At 46.4% G+C, this 22,434-nt stretch overlaps 2 protein-coding genes across 2 annotated transcripts in view; both read right to left on the bottom strand.

Annotated features, from left to right (window-relative positions):
- ppm1h (protein phosphatase, Mg2+/Mn2+ dependent, 1H) overlaps positions 1–22,434 on the bottom strand; it is a 51,224-nt gene that overhangs the window by 21,024 nt on the left and 7,766 nt on the right. The window contains exons 2-4 of the mRNA XM_080760893.1: positions 6,913–7,084; positions 5,623–5,739; positions 4,487–4,753 (exon numbers count right to left, since the gene is read on the bottom strand). Coding sequence (XP_080617019.1) covers positions 4,487–4,753; positions 5,623–5,739; positions 6,913–7,084 — 556 coding nt within the window. The remainder of the gene's footprint in view (positions 1–4,486; positions 4,754–5,622; positions 5,740–6,912; positions 7,085–22,434) is intronic.
- On the bottom strand, positions 18,855–20,957 carry LOC308313845 (solute carrier family 15 member 2-like; the record flags this gene model as incomplete). The annotated part of the gene is made up of 1 exon (XM_080761173.1): positions 18,855–20,957. The coding sequence occupies one exon, from the start codon at positions 20,955–20,957 to the stop codon at positions 18,855–18,857; it is 2,103 nt and encodes a 700-aa protein (XP_080617299.1).

Genomic DNA, 22,434 nt, shown 5'->3' with positions numbered 1-22,434 from the left:
TAGATATAGAAAATTAGAAATCGACAGTAGGTCTGCAGCGACTTTGCAATGATGTGTTTGATTATGCTATCCGGTCCTCCCCGACCCTATCGGTCAACTCTGATACATGGTAGCCAATGGAAACATATCACTGTGGTGCAAACTGATCCTGCTGCAAATACACACACACACACACACACACACACACACACACACATAAACAGGCATCAAGGCCCGCCAAAATAAATTTTAGTCGACTAAATCAACTGTAGATTTAAGTCGACTAAAATCTTATGATATTTAGTCGACTACAACTAGACGACTTAACACTAAAACATTCCAGGTGACTAAAATGTGACTATGACTAAAACTAAAATCAAAATGTTCTGCCAAAAACACAACACTGTAACACACATCCATCCTGGGGTTTATCAGACAGACAGCAGAGCCTCTAGCTCTCTGCATGTGTTGCACACCCTAACATGAATAAAGCACACCCTAACATGAATAAAGCCACATACAACACATACAACAACCACAAGACAATACATTGGTTCAATGTCATTGTCACGGCAAAGTATGACTGATTGCATGCTACCACCTAGTGGTCAGAACGGTAGCTACACATGATGAGATCATTGTGTGTGAATGTGGGAAGTGAGGAACGCTGGCGTCGACTGTTCGCCGCTTCACGCCTTCACCTCCCAATGTATGAATGATTGAGCACTTGGAAAAGCGCTATAAAATGCAATTCAATATTATTATTATTATTATTTAATGCTCTCAAGAGTTAAATTATTGCATTAGGCTATACAAGAAGACTACACAATTAGAGCGTGTAAAAATAATAATTATTTTGATCAACGTTACCCTGTTATCTCGCCTATAATGACGCACCAAAACAGCATGGAATTGTGGACAAAATCGTACCCAACGACAACAAAATATTCTCTCGTTTTTCTTACTTAAATGCTGAATAAATGATGGGCCTTGATATGAAAAGGGTTGGAAACCACTGCAGTCTGGCGTCCACTCCAAGGCGAACCCTTTGACGTCCAGTGGAGCCACAACAGGCCCAGTGTTTAGCCTCTGCATGGGCCTAAATACTGACTCACAGCACAGAGTCTTATCTGCGGCCTGCAGTGCAGTCTGCTGCTGACACTTAGTCGACTAAAACTAGACTAAACGCCAAGACATTCCAGATGACGAGAATATGACTAAAACTAAATGTAGTTTCAGTCCAAAGACTATGACTAAACTAAAATAGAAATTTGCTGCCAAAAACAACACTGCTTGTATGTAATGCACGGAATTGCAATTCCGGGATATTTCACCTTGTTTGGGTGAGACCGGGTACTGCCTGACTGCCTGACTGGCTGCCTGGCTGGCTGGCTGGCTGACTGTCTGGCTGGCTGACTGACTGACTGCCTGACTGGCTGACTGCCTGACTGGCTGACTGCCTGCCTGGCTGGCTGGCTGGCTGGCTGGCTGGCTGGCTGACTATTGTTGTTGCCAGGCATAAACTAGTCTTGTGTAGCCAGACAGACAACTATTCTGTTGTACAATCAGAAACCAACTCGTAATTCATTTTTTTTGTGTATTTTTGATGCCTTAATTAATCATACAAATGTTGTAAAAATAGCCGATCTACAAGCTCACAACATAACATGTCGCAATGCGATTCTGTTGTTATTTTTGTGTATGTGTATTTATTTCTGGAGGTTGTTGTCCACCCTGACAGTGACTGATGATTTGCTACTGACGTGAGGGAGTTACTAATACATAATGCATTGGAGACAGGTGTGTGTGTGTGTGTGTGTGTGTGTGTGTGTGTGTGTGTGTGTGTGTGTGTGTGTGTGTGTGTGTGTGTGTGTGTGTGTGTGTGTGTGTGTGTGTGTGTGTGTGTGTGTGTGTGTGTGTGTGTGTGTGTGTGTGTGTGTGTGTGTGTGTGTGTGTGTGTGTGTGTGTGTGTGTGTGTGTGTGTGTGTGTGTGTGCGTGCGTGCGTGTGTGTCAGGTGCCTGCTTCTCCTAGAGCTGCTATAGAATGCAGACAAGGTCACTTCTGCCTAGTTAATTAAAGGGCCACTTCACCCCTTTTGCAACCAGATCTTATGTTAATGATGTTTGGGAGACAAGAAACGTTTAGTATTTCGAAGTGCCAGTGATGTCATGGACACTGGTCTCACTTCCTTCCTACTACTCAGTAACAGTGTTTCCAGTCCTGAGCCGACAGCCGCGGCCATCGTCTTTTCCGGGTTTTTAGACAGCTGGTGGATGGAAAATCTGTCTAAAAACCTGGAAAAGACACTGGCGCTCATGGCTACGGCTTAAGACAGCCCCTACCCCTCTCCACAAGGAGGAGCAGTGCACCAAAGCATCATGGGGATTGTAGTGTGTAAGTTGCCCTTTCAGGAGCTAAAAACATGAATGGTAAAATGGTGTGTGGTGCATTTATAATAGTACTTTTCTCCAAACACAGAACCCCCAACTGCTCCAGTCTGAGCTTCTCCCAGTACAACAGTATCAGACTGTGGTTGTACTGGTCAGCTCCCAGTACAACAGTACCCGACTGTGGTTGTACTGGTCAGCTCCCAGTACAACAGTATCAGACTGTGGTTGTACTGGTCAGCTCCCAGTACAACAGTATCAGACTGTGGTTGTACTGGTCAGCTCCCAGTACAACAGTACCAGACTGTGGTTGTACTGGTCAGCTCCCAGTAAAACAGTACCAGACTGTGGTTGTACTGGTCAGCTCCCAGTACAACAGTACCAGACTGTGGTTGTACTGGTCAGCTCCCAGTACAACAGTACCAGACTGTGGTTGTACTGGTCAGCTCTCAGTACAACAGTATCAGACTGTGGTTGTACTGCTCAGCTCCCAGTACAACAGTATCAGACTGTGGTTGTACTGGTCAGCTCCCAGTACAACAGTATCAGACTGTGGTTGTACTGGTCAGCTCTCAGTACAACAGTATCAGACTGTGGTTGTACTGGTCAGCTCCCAGTACAACAGTACCAGACTGTGGTTGTACTGGTCAGCTCCCAGTACAACAGTATCAGACTGTGGTTGTACTGGTCAGCTCTCAGTACAACAGTATCAGACTGTGGTTGTACTGGTCAGCTCCCAGTACAACAGTACCAGACTGTGGTTGTACTGGTCAGCTGCCAGTACAACAGTATCAGACTGTGGTTGTACTGGTCAGCTCTCAGTACAACAGTATCAGACTGTGGTTGTACTGGTCAGCTCCCAGTACAACAGTACCAGACTGTCAGACTGTGGTTGTACTGGTCAGCTCTCAGTACAACAGTATCAGACTGTGGTTGTACTGGTCAGCTCCCAGTACAACAGTACCAGACTGTGGTTGTACTGGTCAGCTCCCAGTACAACAGTATCAGACTGTGGTTGTACTGGTCAGCTCTCAGTACAACAGTATCAGACTGTGGTTGTACTGGTCAGCTCCCAGTACAACAGTACCAGACTGTGGTTGTACTGGTCAGCTCCCAGTACAACAGTATCAGACTGTGGTTGTACTGGTCAGCTCTCAGTACAACAGTACAACAGTAAATAAAGACTGGTTCATGAAGCAGGGCATACTGTATGTAGGGGAGCAATGACAATTGATTTAGTAAATAATTTCAGCTTAATGAATGTTTAGGGTGTAAACGGTATATCCATTACCTTGTTAGCAATGTCTTCTGTAAAAGTGCTGAAGTAATTGTCTTTTTAAATACTATATTGATCTCAGCCTGTTCACTGTGCTGTCTGCGATGGTCTGCGTTTATCAGCATCATCATTTTTCAACCGCGGTCGAGATCAAGGATTTCACAACGCCACGCCAGACTTTCCGGTCCTTCATTGCCATCCCCAGTTCCTGCTTACTGATGCCCACCATCGCTAAGGGTCCTTAGCAATGACATCAGGGAACGACAGTTTTCTACCTCTGGTCTGCTTTGAGGCAGGACTCCAGAGAAGAAGGGAAGATATTATAACCTCATTGTCAGCTCTGTAGCAGTGGAGCTAGTGAAGAAAGTGTAAAAGTACTTATACTGGATCTCTTGTCCACTAGTTCCTTCCTAACATTTTAGTCTAGTTTTTATTTGTTGACAAAATTGTCAGTATATTCAGTCTTAGTTTTCATTTTGTTTTCGCCAGTGAAAAAAGGTAGTCGACGAAAAAACATTTTTCGTGGTATTTCATGGTAATAGTCGACGAAATCGACACTGCTTTACCATATCTCTGAAGGCGTTCTCTATGGCTCCTCCCACCACCACCAGGCTCTCTTACCATATCTTTAACCCATTCTGACCTGAGATCAGATTCTAAAAATGTCGTCTACATCCTGAGAGTTTTCTGAAAAAGCCATGTTTCTATGTCAGTCGTTCTTCGATTTTACAAGCTCGTTCTACAAGCGTTCTACAAGCTCGTAGCGCGCCACTCGGTGGCACGCTACGAGCTTGTAGGTCTGCTATTTTCCAATAGCTAAAGCTATCCACCAGGCTCTCTTACCATGTCCTTGAAGGCGTTCTCGATGGCGCCCATCACCAGGCTCTCCTGCGAGACCTTCTTCTCGGTGAAGAAGCGCATGGGCGGGGTGCTGGGCGGTGCGGGGGCGCCCGCCGCCCCCCTCAGCGACGCGGCCCGGGTGAGGGTCCCGCGGTGGGAGGAGGAGCCGCCGCCGCTGGGGGTGTGGATGTGGATCATGTGGATCACAGGCTCCTCCCCCAGGCAGGTGGGCGGCACCAGGAACGGCACGCGTAGGATCTCCACCACCTCCTGAAAACAAAAAAAAATATATATATATATAATTATATATATATCACACCCATGTGAAGTGAGGGGCGGGTCTTGTTGTCCATGCAATCTTATTGAGGTACCATCAACAGGAGAACACAGACTTAAGGTGGTTGCACACCGGCTGAAATCCGAATTCGCGCTCTGTGTGTGGAGACATTTACAGTTAAACGTATCCACAGTTGAAGTGGCATTTGGGAAAACCCAGAGCCATGTTGTGTCGCCCAGAGGAGAGGGCAACAGTCTAGAGATATACAGACATAAGCCCCCAGCCCCTCACAGGAGGCAAAAGGACAATAAACAAAAGACAACAGGGGGTAAATATCTCACAAAACAAAAGGGTCAAGAAAGGTTAAGAAACACAGCTGGCTTAGTTAGGGCTCTTTAAGTTCAACCCAAAATTCATACATCATCTCATTCTGGGCCAATCACAATTTTGCGTCCTCACTTTTCCGTCTTCTCTTTTTGCATTCAATGTTTGTGTTCACACGAACACGGAAAGCTGGGCATAGGGCCCCTCAAAAACATATATATATATATATGTGACCGGGGGGGCCATGGTCATTTTTCAGTTCTTTACATATTATGAAACTGCACACTGTAACCTTTCATATGATGTATTGCTCATTGACATTGGGGGGGGAAATTAAGAAGATATGACCATTTGAAACTTGTTCAACTGGAAACCCCAAAGTACAGAATTTGGCCCTTCTGATAATATTTCAGCAGTGATCTGTGACTTTAGGGGGCGCTGTTTTCCCTTCATTCCTCCATTAGTCAAGCAGCAGTGTTGCCATGTCTGCTTATTATAATGAGTTGGCCTTGTTTCACAGCCGTGTGAGCAGACCTACCTGGAGGTGCAGGACGATGTGGTGCTGCAGGAGACGAGACGCCACCACCGCGGCCCCGGAGCCCGCGTGGCCGTCGAAGAGACCCCAGTACTGGAAGGTGAGACCCTCAACGTTGTCCTGCATCCACACACACACACATCAAAGGAGACACACATCCACACACACACACACACACACACACGCACACACACACACACACACACACACACACACACACACACACACACACACCAAGGAGACACACATCCACACACACACACACACACACACACACACACACACACACACACACGCACACGCACAAAAAAACGGCGAGAGATGAGCGTGCGTCATATCATTCCATACACATGCCATCTTCACCTGAAGTTGTTAAAAAAAAACATTGTCTTGCCTGGTTTTCTGAAAAACGTATGTCATAAAATTAGGGCTGCAGTGCAACAAACTGCAATACCGCTTGTGTAAGCCAGGCATACCGCGGGCGCGGTATCGAGTTCATAACATCGATTATTGTGGGTTTTTTTTTTTTTAATCCCACGATTCTGTAACCTATTTTCACCTGGTGCCAATTGCCTAAGCTGTAATGATGGGCATTACTCTCACTCTGGGGAGAGCCCTGAACTGATCCCCGTCTGCTCATTGTGTGTGTGTGTGTGTGTGTGTGTGTGTGTGTGTGTGTGTGTGTGTGTGTGTGTGTGTGTGTGTGTGTGTGTGTGTGTGTGTGTACACATGCGAATGTGCGTGTGCATGTACTCTATTCTTATTTTGAGGACACTTGAAGGATGGTGTGTGTGTGTGTGTGTGTGTGTGTGTGTGTGTGTGTGTGTGTGTCTAGCATGGCTGATGAAGTGTGTAGTGAGAAGGCCATGTATTTGTGCTGACGGGACAGAGTGAGAGCCTCACCCTGCAGCCCGGCCCCTTGGGACATTCAAGGAGGTTTTTGTTTTCCTTCGTTTTATTGAAAACGAATATCCTACTTTGTCTTATGACAACAAGGCTGTCGCAAAACAAAAGTAGTGAAAATAGCAATATTTTGGACCAAACAAATAATTACAAAGATGAAAAACAAGAAAAAAAGTGTTTTACTGTAACCTGATGTTTTCTTCTTTCTAATTATTTGTTTGGCCCGAAATGTTGTTTGTTGCCATGATTCGTCACAACTCCAGTTGGCTTTGTACGACGCTTAAAAGGTGAATCTTTGAGAGCAAACGTTTTTAACTCAAATCTTTGCTTCTGGCGGGGTCCCTGGAACTACATATTTAATGGGTTCATGACAGTAGAAGCCAGACTCACCGGTCCGTCCCGGAGCCCCAGACCCTCACCGTTGGGCAGCGAGGACCTCCGTCGGCACCCCGCGAGGGTCCGGCTGGGCGTGGAGGACCCTCCCCCGGGCCTCCGGTGGACCATCATGACTTCACAGCACGCCTGGTCCTCGTTCAGAGTGCTCTTCCCCGCGTTGATCACCCTGAGAGGAGGAGGACAAACGGAAGGAGATCTTAACCCATTCTGAACGGGAACCCATTTTGGTGTTAGCATCATGTTATGCTTTAGCTATTGAAAAATAGCAGATCTACAAGCTCATAGCGCGCCACCGAGTGGCGCGATATGAGCTTGTAGGTCTGCTATTTTTGAAAAATCGACTGACCACGACTGACATTTTTAGAATCTGATCTCGGGTCAGAATGAGTTGATCAGACCAGTGTGTGTCCAGTGGAAAACCTCGTATGAATCTGATCTCAGGTCAGAATGGGTTAAACCAGGGTTCCCCAATAGGCGGCCCGCGAAGGAAAAAAAAGCATGTCAAATTGGGCATCCTTTTCAAATGGGGTCTTGTCCTGAAAATGAATTTTCAGGGCAAGACCTCGAACTCGTGCGTGCGTGCGGACTCGGCCCCCAGCCTGGTACCCTATAGTCAAAATATGGCCCTTGAGGAAAATGTATTGGGGAACCCTCCTGTCTTAGACTATATTATATATAGGGGTCTTCAACTAGTGTTGATTCTGTCGACTAAAACTATGATGAAAATGTTCTTCTATGAGGAAAAAAATCTTTCTTTCTTTCTTTCCTACCTACTGTATACTCAAAGCTTATGGTGTGTCTCTCTCAACCTGCTCCACAGGCACACAAGCCTGATGACCCCAGACCCCCAAGCTCAGCTTCTTCTCTCTCAACCTGCTCCACAGGCACACAAGCCTGATGACCCCAGACCCCCAAGCTCAGCTTCTTCTCTCTCAACCTGCTCCACAGGCACACAAGCCTGAAGACCCCAGACCCCCAAGCTCAGCTTCTTCTCTCTCAACCTGCTCCACAGGCACACAAGCCTGAAGACCCCAGACCCCCAAGCTCAGCTTCTTCTCTCTCAACCTGCTCCACAGGCACACAAGACTGATGACCCCAGACCCCCAAGCTCAGCTTCTTCTCTCTCAACCTGCTCCACAGGCACACAAGACTGATGACCCCAGACCCCCAAGCTCAGCTTCTTCTCTCTCAACCTGCTCCACAGGCACACAAGACTGATGACCCCAGACCCCCAAGCTCAGCTTCTTCTCTCTCAACCTGCTCCACAGGCACACAAGACTGATGACCCCAGACCCCCAAGCTCAGCTTCTTCTCTCTCAACCTGCTCCACAGGCACACAAGACTGATGACCCCAGACCCCCAAGCTCAGCTTCTTCTCTCTCAACCTGCTCCACAGGCACACAAGACTGATGACCCCAGACCCCCAAACTCAGCTTCTTCTCTCTCAACCTGCTCCACAGGCACACAAGACTGATGACCCCAGACCCCCAAGCTCAGCTTCTTCTCTCTCAACCTGCTCCACAGGCACACGAGCCTGATGACCCCACACCCCCCAAGCTCAGCTTCTTCTCTCTCAACCTGCTCCACAGGCACACAAGCCTGATGACCCCAGACCCCCAAGCTCAGCTTCTTCTCTCTCAACCTGCTCCACAGGCACACGAGCCTGATGACCCCAGACCCCCCAAGCTCAGCTTCTTCTCGGCCCCGAGTCCATTCTCCAGTGACATGCTGTGAACCAGAGCCTGCCCTATAAAACCCTGACCACTACCACTACACCAGAATGCTGTGTACAATATATAAACTCTATTACAGGCTCGTGGCCCACAAGGTAAGACAGTACATCACATATATTGTACGAGAATACAAATAAATTAAAAAAAACTGTACATTTACCCAGCCCCACAGGTTGCTACTCTATAGGCGAGGCAGTCATGCCAGTGTGATGTGTACCTTACAGAACTACGGCCTACTATACAAACTACTACGAACAACTAATTTGAATGTGCAGGTTCCTCAACAGAGCCATGAATGTAGTGAATCTACTAAACATCCCAAAGCTGAGTGAGAAGATGGCAGCCATGGAGAAGGAGGCTGGTCGGTGTCATTGATGCTGGGAGGAAAGCACCGGTCAGTTAGCCAGATGTCTGGAGGATGGAGATGACCGGAGACACCACTCTCTATCCATGGTTTCCAAAGTCTGACCCTGACATGATGACATCACTATAGCACACCTGATGAAGTCAAGTAGAAGACGGTAAGTTTTTTCTTGCTTCTTTGCTGCTGCCTGCTTGTGTTGTTTGCTGTGTGTGTGCATACTAGTGTGTACTATTACTGTCATTTTGGGACCCAATGAAAAAAAAGTGTTTTTTTTTTCCTTCTGAAAACCTCAAAAACATGACTTGGGCAATTATGCTATGAGGCTAATGTGATGTACTGTACGTATGAACATGCACGCATTTACCAACAACACCCTCCGTTTTGAGCCTTTGACCCACCTCTCTCTCCCTCTCTGAATCCTTTGACCCACCTCTCTCTCCCTCTCTGAATCCTTTGACCCACCTCTCTCTCCCTCTCTGAATCCTTTGACCCACCTCTCTCTCCCTCTCTGAATCCTTTGACCCACCTCTCTCTCCCTCTCTGAATCGTGGACACTGTACTGTACATAATTACCACATAGTTTGCGTAGTCTCTCTCACAGGAGTCACATGCGGTCGTGTAAAAGAGCCAGGCAGGCAGTCACTGATCTGGCTTGGCCCTTGGCTGGCCATAAGCATTTTAGTTTAGTGCATAAAAAAGGGAAATAGTTGCTACCTCTGATCTCTATATTTAACTTTTTGTGGGGTTTTTTCTCGTAAATGTATGCCATACATACATCATACTACAGTGTCATCAAAAAATAGCAGATTTTCACCGCTTTTTGAGCTTGTACATCTGCTATTTTTTCCAGAGGGCCACTATAGTTCCACACTCACTCCAGAGGACCACTATAGTTCCACACTCACTCCAGAGGGCCACTATAGTTCCACACTCACTCCAGAGGGCCACTATAGTTCCACACTCACTCCAGAAGACCACTATAGTTCCACACTCACTCCAGAGGACCACTATAGTTCCACACTCACTCCAGTCCAGAGGACCACTATAGTTCCACACTCACTCCAGAGGGCCACTATAGTTCCACACTCACTCCAGAGGACCACTATAGTTCCACACTCACTCCAGAGGACCACTATAGTTCCACACTCACTCCAGAGGACCACTATAGTTCCACACTCACTCCAGAGGACCACTATAGTTCCACACTCACTCCAGAAGACCACTATAGTTCCACACTCACTCCAGAGGACCACTATAGTTACACACTCACTCCAGAAGACCACTATAGTTCCACACTCACTCCAGAGGGCCACTATAGTTCCACACTCACTCCAGAGGGCCACTATAGTTCCACACTCACTCCAGAGGGCCACTATAGTTCCACACTCACTCCAGAGGGCCACATTACATATACTGTTGTATCAAAAATGGCAGAGTGCAGCGACCGGAAGTGCAGCGACCGGAAGTGCAGCGGCGGCCCAAACTGAACGCGGAAGGGTTGGATGCATTATAGAGCATTGAAAGCAGGCTCTGCAACGCGTTGTGAGCTTGTAGATCTGCTATTGTCAGCATGCAACCACGCATAAAATGATTTGAATTTTAGTTCTACTGGATCTCTTCTCCACTAGTCGCTCCCTAACGTTTTAGTGTACTTTTTATGTTGACAAAAACAACACTGACAGGTGGGGACGATCAAGGCCGGCGGAGCAGGAACCTGTTGTCACAGTGAGTGACAACAGGAAGAACAGGAACGGCGTTCTTCCTGATATAAGAGAACGTCTTGACGTTTCACACAGTAGGATTTCCCCAAATTGGCCCCTTGGACAATTTCCCTGTTCCCTATTCTACACTATTACACCAATAATAGCACATACTGTACACATGCCCTGTTTGTAGAAGAAACCACAGAAGACTTCTTTTAAATAGACTGAATTGTTCTTCCCTGACTGTCAGATTATAATTGGCTAAAGGAAAAACAATAAAGTATTTGATCTCTTCTCTCCACTGAGCTGTGTGAGTCTCTCCTGTCGGCAGCTGTGTGACCTGAGACCTGGACTCCCCTGAGACCTGTACCTGTAGAAATTATTCAATTAACCGAGGAACGCACATGTGGGCCAGTTTTTTTTTAAAAGGTCCCCCCCCCCTCCGGCACCCACCTTGGTAGCCACAGAAACGTCTCTGCTTTTGCATGTGACAGACAAGACAGTGCACTTTTCATATTCATATTCCTCACACAAAGATGCCTGGTATCTCAAATGGTCAAATAAATATTTGATTAATATAAGGAATATAATATGCATTTTTGTATTATTTCTGTCTATCAGCAAAAAATGTCGATTTTTATGTTTGACATTATTGAGGGAAATTAAGATTCTCAGATTAAAAAATTTAAAACCACTGCTTATCAATAAATAATAAAATATAATAATTATATAAAATGGCGTCCTACTAATGGGGGCCCCTCGCTGACAGGTGAGTCAGGAGGAAACAACAGCAGAGAAATGTGTGTGGTGGGGAGGAACTAACTGGCATAATGACTCAATTGGGGGGAGAAAAAAAGACAATAGAAAGCAGTCAAGCCTTTCATCTGTGACCAGAGAGGAGAGAGATTGAGTGTGTGCGTGCGTGCGTGCGTGCGTGCGAGAGACACGGGCTGTCATATTTCACTAAACTCATCTTCACGTCGTCCCCAGACTCCAGTTCACCTTGGGGGCCTGGATATGGATTATATGACCTTAATTACACTGTCTGCACTGTGGCTGGAAGTGCTCCAGAGTTCTTTTGTACTTTACACTGTAACTTAACCCATTCTGACCTGAGATCACATTCACACGAGGTTTCCACTGGACACACACTGGGTCTGATCAACCCATTCTGACCTGAGATCAGATTCTAAAAATGTCAGTCGTTCTTCGATTTTTCAAAAATAGCAGACCTACAAGCTCGTAGCGCGCCACTCGGTGGCGCGCTATGAGCTTGTAGATCTGCTATTTTTCAATAGCTAAAGCATAACATGATGCTAACACCAACATGGGTTCCCGTTCAGAATGGGTTAAGTAGCAATACAGCAGTGGTTTCCAACCCTTTTCACATCGAGGCCCGTTATGTTGTCTGCATTTGAGCCACAGACCACCATTTGAAGACATTGAGGTGGTCTTTACACGAGAACGGTGTTCATAGAAAACGGCTGAATAAAGTATCGTTTGCTGGTGTCCCTTTTTAGATGAGAACGGTGTTTTCAGGAGGTGAAAACGCAACAAAGTGAAACCACCTCCCAGAGTGGAAATCTTTGAGAACGCCGTTTTATCCCTTCTCTGTGTAAAAACAGGCAAAACGGTGAATCCGCAAAACTTATGACATCATGGCTCACGTTGGCTCACAGCGCATTATGTTTTTTACATTGATGCAGAGCCATATATGGCTCTGCACCACTGGTGGTCCAGATCTTCAAGTCTCATCACGCCAAGTTGTGAGAGTGTTAGATCTGCTATTTTCAAATAGTCGTATGTACAAAATCGGTCTCAAGTTGTTCATTAAAGTGGCAGGTAATTTACATGTTAGTAACTCAAATTGACGATGAAATCGTAACAAAAATAACAAAAGAAAAAAACCGTTTAATCTAAAAGACCATCCCTGCATCCCGGGACTCGTTATATTGAAAACCTGTTTACGTCACTGACCAGCGTCTGCTTATTAAAACCTGTTTACGTCACTGACCAGCGTCTGCTTATTAAAACCTGTTTACGTCACTGACCAGCGTCTGCTTATTAAAACCTGTTTACGTCACTGACCAGCGTCTGCTTATTAAAACCTGTTTACGTCACTGACCAGCGTCTGCTTATTAAAACCTGTTTACGTCACTGACCAGCGTCTGCTTATTAAAACCTGTTTACGTCACTGACCAGCGTCTGCTTATTAAAACCTGTTTACGTCACTGACCAGCGTCTGCTTATTAAAACCTGTTTACGTCACTGACCAGCGTCTGCTTATTAAAACCTGTTTACGTCACTGACCAGCGTCTGCTTATTAAAACCTGTTTACGTCACTGACCAGCGTCTGCTTATTAAAACCTGTTTACGTCACTGACCAGCGTCTGCTTATTAAAACCTGTTTACGTCACTGACCAGCGTCTGCTTATTAAAACCTGTTTACGTCACTGACCAGCGTCTGCTTATTAAAACCTGTTTACGTCACTGACCAGCGTCTGCTTATTAAAACCTGTTTACGTCACTGACCAGCGTCTGCTTATTAAAACCTGTTTACGTCACTGACCAGCGTCTGCTTATTAAAACCTGTTTACGTCACTGACCAGCGTCTGCTTATTAAAACCTGTTTACGTCACTGACCAGCGTCTGCTTATTAAAACCTGTTTACTTCACTGACCAGCGTCTGCTTATTAAAAGGCTTTGGGCTTGTTTTTATAAAGTATTGTTAGATACGTTTTCTTTCTTGCTTCTACTCGTAATACTCGCTACTAAAGTGTAGTTGCTCATTTGGGGCTGTTCTTGCTTGTGGTTAAAAAAAAATCATATCAAGGATGTATCATGTATTTGTCTGCGGACCCCCATCTGACAATATCTTTTCACAATCCCTACCTTTTAAGCCATTCTGACCGGGAACCCCTTTTGGTGTTAGCATCATGTTATGCTTTAGCTATTGAAAAATAGCAGATCTACATATAGCGCGCCACCGAGTGGCGCGCTACGAGCTTGTAGGTCTGCTATTTTTGAAAAAATCGAATAACGACTGACACTTTTAGAATCTGATCTCAGGTCAGAATGGGTTAATCAGACACAGTGTGTGTCCAGTGGAAACCTCGTGTGAATCTGATCTCAGGTCAGAATGGGTTAAGAAAAGTCCTTTAGTAAATAAATGTACTTCGTTACTTTCCACCACTATAGACAACATGCAACATGGGCTGTCATTTCCACTTACCCCACTTTCACATTCTGCCCCTAACTTTGACGCGGTGGATGGAAGGCCTCTGGTGATGACCTTAATTACACCGTCTACACACACTACACTGTGGTCTATGCTGCGTGGCCTATTTCTGCTCTCGGCCAACTTTTCCTCTGTATAGCACTGACTGACTGTCTGTAGTTGAAATGCATAATGTTGCTGAAGTGGCAGAAAGCACAGTGCTAAAGAAGCTCTCGGGATCGAGAACCGACTGGTTTGTGGAGCAACTGTAACACTAATAACTAGGCCAACCGTATAGCGCTCGCTCACTGCTATACCAACCACACACTGTGTGTGTGTGTGTGTGTGTGTGTGTGTGTGTGTGTGTGTGTGTGTCACTGTTTTATTGAGCTCATAATGCTTCTAAGGGGGTTTAAAAATAGGTGTTTGTGCTGAGGAAACACATTCCAAACTAGAAGAACTTGTAGAATAAGTAGTTTTTATTTTATTTTATAGCTAAAAGGGTATCTTTGAAAAACAACCCACTCCCTCTACGTCGTCCTCAGATGAGCCCTCCATCGGCGTCTCCAGTCATCTCGGTTCTCCATAGATCTGGCCAGCTCAGTTGTACTTTCTGCACCAGCATCTTTCTTTAGTACTGTACGTCCACATAGGTACTGTACTGTACGTCCACATAGGTAAAGGTGTGGGACGTCCTCTCGATCGATGCCCGTGTGTTGGTTCCCACAGTACAAGCTTTTTGGCCGGGAGTTCTTGGTGTCAGGTGGCAGGCAGCTAGTGGCCATCTAGTCTCATCCTCCTTACTGCTATCTCCTCTGATACACTTGGTAATGCCCCGTACAGTGGCCATCTAGTCTCATCCTCCTCACTGCTATCTCCTCTGATACACTTGGTAATGCCCCGTACAGTGGCCAGCTAGTCTCAACCTCCTCACTGCTATCTCCTCTGATACACTTGGTAATGCCCCGTACAGTGGTCAGCTAGTCTCATCCTCCTCACTGCTATCTCCTCTGATACACTTGGTAATGCCCCGTACAGTGGCCATCTAGTCTCATCCTCCTCACTGCTATCTCCTCTGATACACTTGGTAATGCCCCGTACAGTGGCCAGCTAGTCTCAACCTCCTCACTGCTATCTCCTCTGATACACTTGGTAATGCCCCGTACAGTGGTCAGCTAGTCTCATCCTCTTTACTGCTATCTCCTCTGATACACTTGGTAATGCCCCGTACAGTGGCCAGCTAGTCTCAACCTCCTCACTGCTATCTCCTCTGATACACTTGGTAATGCCCCGTACAGTGGCCAGCTATAGTCTCAACCTCCTCACTGCTATCTCCTCTGATACACTTGGTAATGCCCCGTACAGTGGCCAGCTAGTCTCAACCTCCTCACTGCTATCTCCTCTGATACACTTGGTAATGCCCCGTACAGTGGTCAGCTAGTCTCAACCTCCTCACTGCTATCTCCTCTGATACACTTGGTAATGCCCCGTACAGACGCTTGTTGGTGATGTGCTGTCGTCCTGGTTGATGTTCACTGTCAGAAAAATGTTGCTCTTTGAAGAGCAAAATGTTTTTGCGACCACAGGTCGCATTTACTATGAAATCATAACATTTCCCATCAGTCACTCAATATCCCCATACATGGGAATGCCCGTCACTCGTTATCCCCAAAGACATGTCGTTACAGCTGTGTGTGCTCTGAGGCACTGCACTCTCCTCAATAATTGACTCCAGCACACTTCCAATCACCACCGTCCGGCACCTCAGGCGTCTTTGTTCTTCAACATACTGTACTACGTGATCTTTATTTAACCATGAGAGTCGCGTTGAGAACCAGTCCAGCGTCTGCTTATTAAAAGCGGCTTTGGGCTTGTTTTTATAAAGTCGCTTGTAAATAATTTGGTAGATGCGTTTTCTTTCTTTCTTCTTCTTTTCTTGCTTCTACTCGTACTGCTCGCTACTGAAGTGTAGTTGCTCATTTGGGGCTTTGGGGCTGTTCTTGCTTGTTGTTGTGTAAAAAAAAAACTGTGGTTCTCAAAAAGCAATCATATCAAGGCTGTAACATGTATTTGTCTGCGGACAGATGGGGAGTCAGCGGCCAATTACATAAAAAACTGTGGGGTCCTTGACATGAAATATTGAGCACCACTTACATAGAAACAGGTATTTCAGAAAACTGTCAGGATTAAATTCCGATGTCAGGCCTGTGGGTTAAGCACTACAGTGTTCTCTTTAAGTGGCCATTTATCCCCGTCACTAGAGGACTATGGTTTATCACATTCACTCTGATCCTGCACTTGTAAGTCACTCTGGGTATAAGAGCGTCTGCCTAATGCACATACCACGTTGTAAATGGTCTTAAGTGCTCTGCTGCAGACCTGGGAGTCTCAGACTATATACTGTACTGTGCAGTGAAATCATTGAATTTATTTTGAATTGACTTCAATTGAATTCTCATTGAGAAGAGACAAACATGCTCTTTATTAGTTAACAAGTGTTTTGCTAGCTTTATTTGAAAAGGATATGCAGGGACCTCCATATAAGATAATTAAGGTTTTGACGGCTCTAGCAGTGATTCTCAACCCGTTTAATTTCAAGGACCCCTATACGGAACCCCATTTAATGTAATTTCTATCTCGTCGGATCACCAATTTATATTGTAAAATCAATGTTAATTTAACTCAGAGTGTACAACTCTGAGAGTGAACCAAATGGACCCGGTAATGGCTTATGTGGTTACTCAGACTAATTGAGTTTCATATATTATAGATTAATTGAAAAAAAAATATGTCCAAAATAACTTAGGAAGCCACGTTCAAAGTGGTTGAAATATAAAACGCCAACATTTCTCACATGAAGCAATGTAGTGCTGTACTATACAGTATGTGTTCAGTAAACCCTCAACTGTACACATATGTTTCATACACGGTACCTTCCTCAGTGTTTAAAAAAAAACATTCGGTGGTAGCATTCTGGTTGCTGATCAACATACGGTAACCAAAGTCATCACCAACTGGTCCTCTTCTGGTTGGACAGATTTTTGTATGGACCATTGGACCCACCTACTTGCTTTGAAGATGGGTTGTCCTTTAAGTTGAATTTTAAAAATATTTTTTTATAATGGAATTACATTTGGTGTTTTTTTCCTCTTTTTTTGTTGCTGCTCTGTTATGGTTTAATGTGAATATTTGTCACATTTGGGGCCAGTTGGCAGCTTTTCCAGTAGAAACAAAGTGACCAAGTCTATCATAACAAGTTCAGACTGAAGAAAAAAAAATTACTTTAGTTACAGAGATAATCTTGCCATTTTTTCCATATTAATTTGAATATGTTTCACATTTAGTGAATTCATAATATCACATACAGCGCCTGCTGTGTCTCCATATTTGGGCTTGGATCTGGCTGAAACTTGTCTTTCCAGCTTTTGTGGGAGAAACAAGCGACCAGGTTTTATAACGAGCCCAAAACACCTTTTTTTTTGTGGTGCAACCACTCCAAGGATCAGGAATGTCCATATGTCCTAGTACCAATAGGAGGTGCTGTTGCACCACTCGCTTCAGACTGCTCTGATTGTTTTTTTAAAGAAGAAAAAAAAAAGCTGCATAGTTACAGAGACAATAACTGTGCTTCCATCAACCATGGGGCCTGTTGGGCACCTCCAACATCTTTGAACATAGACTACTTGGAGAAATGACATGGTTTATTAAAATCGGCGCATTCGGTCTGGGTTCTTTTGAGTTCTTTTAGCACAATCCAATAGATCCAATACAAAGTTCTGAGATGGTGAAGAGAACGTATGGATGTTTGTGATGTGATCAGTCTGTGTTGTCTTTGAGATCGTCAGCCTTCTACAGTATATTTCTTTGAGATCGTCAGCCTTCTACAGTATATTTCTTGTATGTTTATCTGGGATTGCATGAGCGTGGTTATCTTACACTTAGGGCCCTGTGTACAGTACACCACCAAGACGTCCACCAGACAGCTTGGCGATGGGCTTTTAATTTGTGTGCACGCCTAAGTGCAAGCAAGGCGCCTCATGGATATTGGACGCCTGCGAGTGCTTTCAGCCGTCTCGGCACTTTCAGCCGAGAAATAAAGCCCATTGGACAGACACGGGGCCTTACAGTGAAATAAACCCCATTGGACAGACACGGGGCCTTACAGTGAAATAAAGCCCATTGGACAGACACGGGGCCTTACAGTGAAATAAACCCCATTGGACAGACACGGGGCCTTACAGTGAAATAAACCCCATTGGACAGACAGTGCCTTTTACATTCCTTTCATGCAGCTCTCTTTCTCCAACTTTTTATAGTTTTTGTGTATTTTGCCCACATTATACTCCTTGGCATTGATAGCAAATTAGAGGGTAAACAACTAATAATAAGCAGACTTGCCAACTTTTTCTCCCCAAACGTTATATTATTTTTTTTAATATTTTATATTATTTTTTAATTTTATATAGTTTCCTGGCTGGCTGGTGTCCTTGAATCGAATGGCAACACAATTATTGGACATCGTCTTTGTTTGTCTTCATTCCCTGGTTGTGCTCCTACTAAGTCAAGACAAAACAGACACTTCTTTAAAACTCATTTCCAGAAGTAGGTCGTGAGTGGCTTATTGTCGGTTTCAGCCGGTAACACGTGGGGAGTCTGTCCCCGTTACAATGCACTAGACCCCTGGGAGATGGATCGCTGAGGTGGAACCACACCTACCATCAGCTCCCAGTACTTCCCTGCACGACTTGTGGCACCCAAGCCGTGCTACTCATACGCTGAGTTGGCGGTGTCCGGGAATCGAACCCATGAACTTGTGGTCCAAAGGCGAAAGCTCTACCGAGTCCCGACTGAGCTACCCGGACACTTTGCAAAATGGCAAAACACCAACGAGTAGAAGCCAAACCACGGTTTTGATATGGTTACACTTCGAGGCTGCCCTCCCTTTTGTTCAGATCTTCTACCTCTTTCGTTTGGTTCTTCTTGGGCACGGCCTCCTCCTCCTTCACGTTGACGACCTCGTCGGGGTGGACGTAGGTGTAGAAGTGGGCCATGACGGAGAAGATCAGGCAAACGACCAGCGAGAGAGCGGCGAACAGCAGGAACTCCAGCCACTGTTCCAGACCCGCCCCTTCCGCCACGACCAGCACGATGATGTTCCCGACGGCGATGGTGAGCAGGTAGCCGGCCTGCAGGACCGACTTCATGCTGGCCGGGGCCTGCGAGTAGGAGAACTCCAGGCCCGTGATGGAGAACATCACCTCTCCGGCCGTTATCAGGACATACATGGGCACCTGCCACGCGATGTGAACGCCGCTGGCCATCACGTCCTCCATCCTGTGCGCCTCGAGCTCACCCGACTTCTCCAACAGGAGCACGGTGTAGGTGGCTCCGTGGGCCAGCTGGCCCAGGTCGAGAGAGGAGCAACTCTTTGACTCCATGTGACATTTAACGTCCGGATAGCGGTTCCTGGTCACGGTCATGTAAGGAGACGGGTCATAGTTGCCGGGCACCGTGATCTTCTCGTCTCCAACGGTCAGGGTCACGGCCTCGGATTGGGTGTTGATGAACCTCAGAAGGGGGTCCCCGCTCGCACTCTTCTCCGTACGGTCTTTCACGAGTTCACACGAGACTCCAGTGGCTCCGCGATACAAGATGAGAGTGTGGGCTTCCTGCGGCGTGAAGGTCTGAGTGCACTCGGACGTTTCGCCGTTAAAAGTGACCTCCATATTCAGTTCCTTCACGGCTTCCCCTAACGGAAGCCTTACATATTCAGCAGGGTCCTGAAGGTATCCGATGGGCAGCTTAAACAGGTCACCGTGTCCTGGGATCTTTAGGGTGACATCGTTCCCTGCCAGGTTGAAGACCTGCAGGAGACATTGCCCCGGAGGTGCCGGCTCCACCATCGTCTTCATCACGTTCACCTCCACCAACATGGCGACTCCGAAGGCCAACGCCGCAAAGATCATTCCCATGGCCATCTTCCTGAGCGGCGTAACGTTGACTTTGCAGAAGCCAATGAAGGGGTAAATGAGGAAGTCAAACATGGGCACCATCAGGAGGATGAGCAGAGGGTTGATCATTTGCATTTGGTCGGGCTTCAGGTTGAAACCGTCTCCGAAAGCCATGTTCATCCTGGTGGCTTGGAGTGTCCAGCGCGAGCCTTGCTGATCAAAGAGAGCCCAGAACATGGGGAGAGGGATGAAGAGGACCAGAACCTTCAGAACCATCTTGATCTCCGTGATCAGACGGCTGGGGAAGGTCTCCTCGGCCCAGTCCAGCCAGTGTTCCCTCGGCGGGGCGTTCTTTGCGCTCTTCCAGCGGTTGCTCACGGCGGACCCGATGCACTTCCAGACGTCCAGCAGGACGTTCCCCTGAGGAGGACCCTTCCTGTACATCCCGCTGCCGCCGACGAACACGAGCAAAGCCACGACCATCAGGGCCGCGGGAACTCCGAACGCCAGAGCGTAGCAGTCGCCTCCGAAGCACTTCACGTCTCCCCGCAGCGACGGCGTGATGACGGTCGACAGGAGACTGCCGGCGTTGATGGCCATGTAGAAGATGGAGAAGAACCTGGCCCTCTCCGTCACGTGTTCCTCGTCGAACTGGTCTCCTCCGAACGCCGCCACGCACGGCTTGATCCCTCCCGTGCCGAAAGCGATGAGGACCAGACCCAGGATGGACAGCGCCACGTGCGTCGTCCCGTCTCCCACCGTCGGAATGGCCCCGACGGACTTGAACAGGTGGCCGAGGACGTAGACGATGGACAGGTAGACGATGGTCTTGAACTTGCCAATCCAGGAGTCGGCGATGATGGCCCCCAGGATGGGTGTAAAGTAGCAGAGGCTGGAGAAGCCATGGTAGACGGCCGTGGACAGGTTCTTGTCCCAGCGCAGGTAGCTCACAAAGTAGAGCATCAGCACGGCCTTCATGCCGTAGTAGGAGAAGCGTTCGCAGAACTCGTTCACCACGATGAACAAGATGCTCAGCGGGTAGTTGGTCCCGGGGATTTTCCTCGACGTCATGACTGCAGTTTTTGGGGTTTCTCGCATCGATAAGACTCAATTAAAACATCCAAGTCTCGGAAGGAAGGACGTGTACGGTATATTTATGAACCAGCCTGGTGCGTCTATGATGACAGTATTACGACATTTACTACGACGTAAATAATGTTAGTTACGGTATAGGGGGTTTATTTAGACACCCCTGAATGCAAGTAGGCCTACCCAGAATTCTCCTACTTATGAGAGCTGTTTGTTCATCTGTGCAAAGACATCACTCTATAGTCTGTAAGTCCAAAACTACTGGGTCAAACTGCACAACCAGTATGTCAATTTGTAGCTATATGATTCACTGCTTTCATATATTATGACAAGAAAAACAGAAGTGAAAATGTCCCTAGAAAATTGCTACACTAGCAACCCTCTCTGGGAGACGGGCCAGACTCGGCACCGCTGATTTTTTGAGCGGTGCCGACCACCTCCATTAAGTGCCATTGTGTGTATGTCTGTCTGAGTAGGACCCATTGACCCCTGCACACTGAGCAGTCAACTCATTGGGGTTGATTGGTGCACGACACGACACGACACAAACAATAAAAGCATAGTTTCACCGCTCAGTTCGCACGGGTGTGATTTTTGAGTGGTGCAACCACTCCTATACGGAGCTTTGTGTGTCCCTGGCTGTGTTCAAGCACGAAAATAGCCTTTGGTTATGGTTTCACCAAGTGTCACTGTTGTGCAGCCTAATACACACACATATTAACTGTATATATGGTGTGTGTGTGTGTGTGTGTGTGTGTGTGTGTGTGTGTGTGTGTGTGTGTGTGTGTGTGTGTGTGTGTGTGTGTGCGCGTGTGTTATAAAGAGTGAAGGAGGATGAAAGGGCGGACGAGTGAATGAGCTATATTCTTTGACATCTCCCCCTCCCCCCCCCATCTACAAAGGATCTGACAGCACACCCACCCAGAGAGAGAGAGATAGATGGGGAGAGAGGAAGAGAGAGAGAGTTTTCTTTGACAGCTGCTTTTGCATGTACTACATTTCCCATAAAAGCCACCTGAATTTAATTGAATTAGACGGACGGACGTGGGATAATTTAGGCATTTATCAGACGCTCTTAATCCAGAGCGATTTACATTAAGCAATAACAAAAATGGCATGGCAATACATCACACATACATAAAAAGTAGTTATCATGAAACATGCGTAAGCTAAGAACGTAACAGTGGAGTATCTATATAATTAAACTATACATATAAACTATACATACTATACTATATTATACTATACATAGCTTTATCATCATATACTATACATAGCTTTATCATAGCTTTATCATCATTTATCAAGGCCGTCTCCGCCTTCAACCAAAATGCATAATGTAAGAAAGGGAGAGAGAGTCAGCACATTGTGATGTGCCAGAAATATATCTGGCATATAGAAAGAGAGACTGGTGTGAACATTAGGCCAGGAGAGACGTACTTACTGTACCCCATTTGAT

This window comes from Protomyctophum bolini, assembly GCF_963924005.1.
Source record: "Protomyctophum bolini genome assembly, chromosome: 4".
Lineage (NCBI taxonomy): Eukaryota > Metazoa > Chordata > Actinopteri > Myctophiformes > Myctophidae > Protomyctophum > Protomyctophum bolini.
This window is presented reverse-complemented; position numbering and strand designations above follow the sequence as displayed.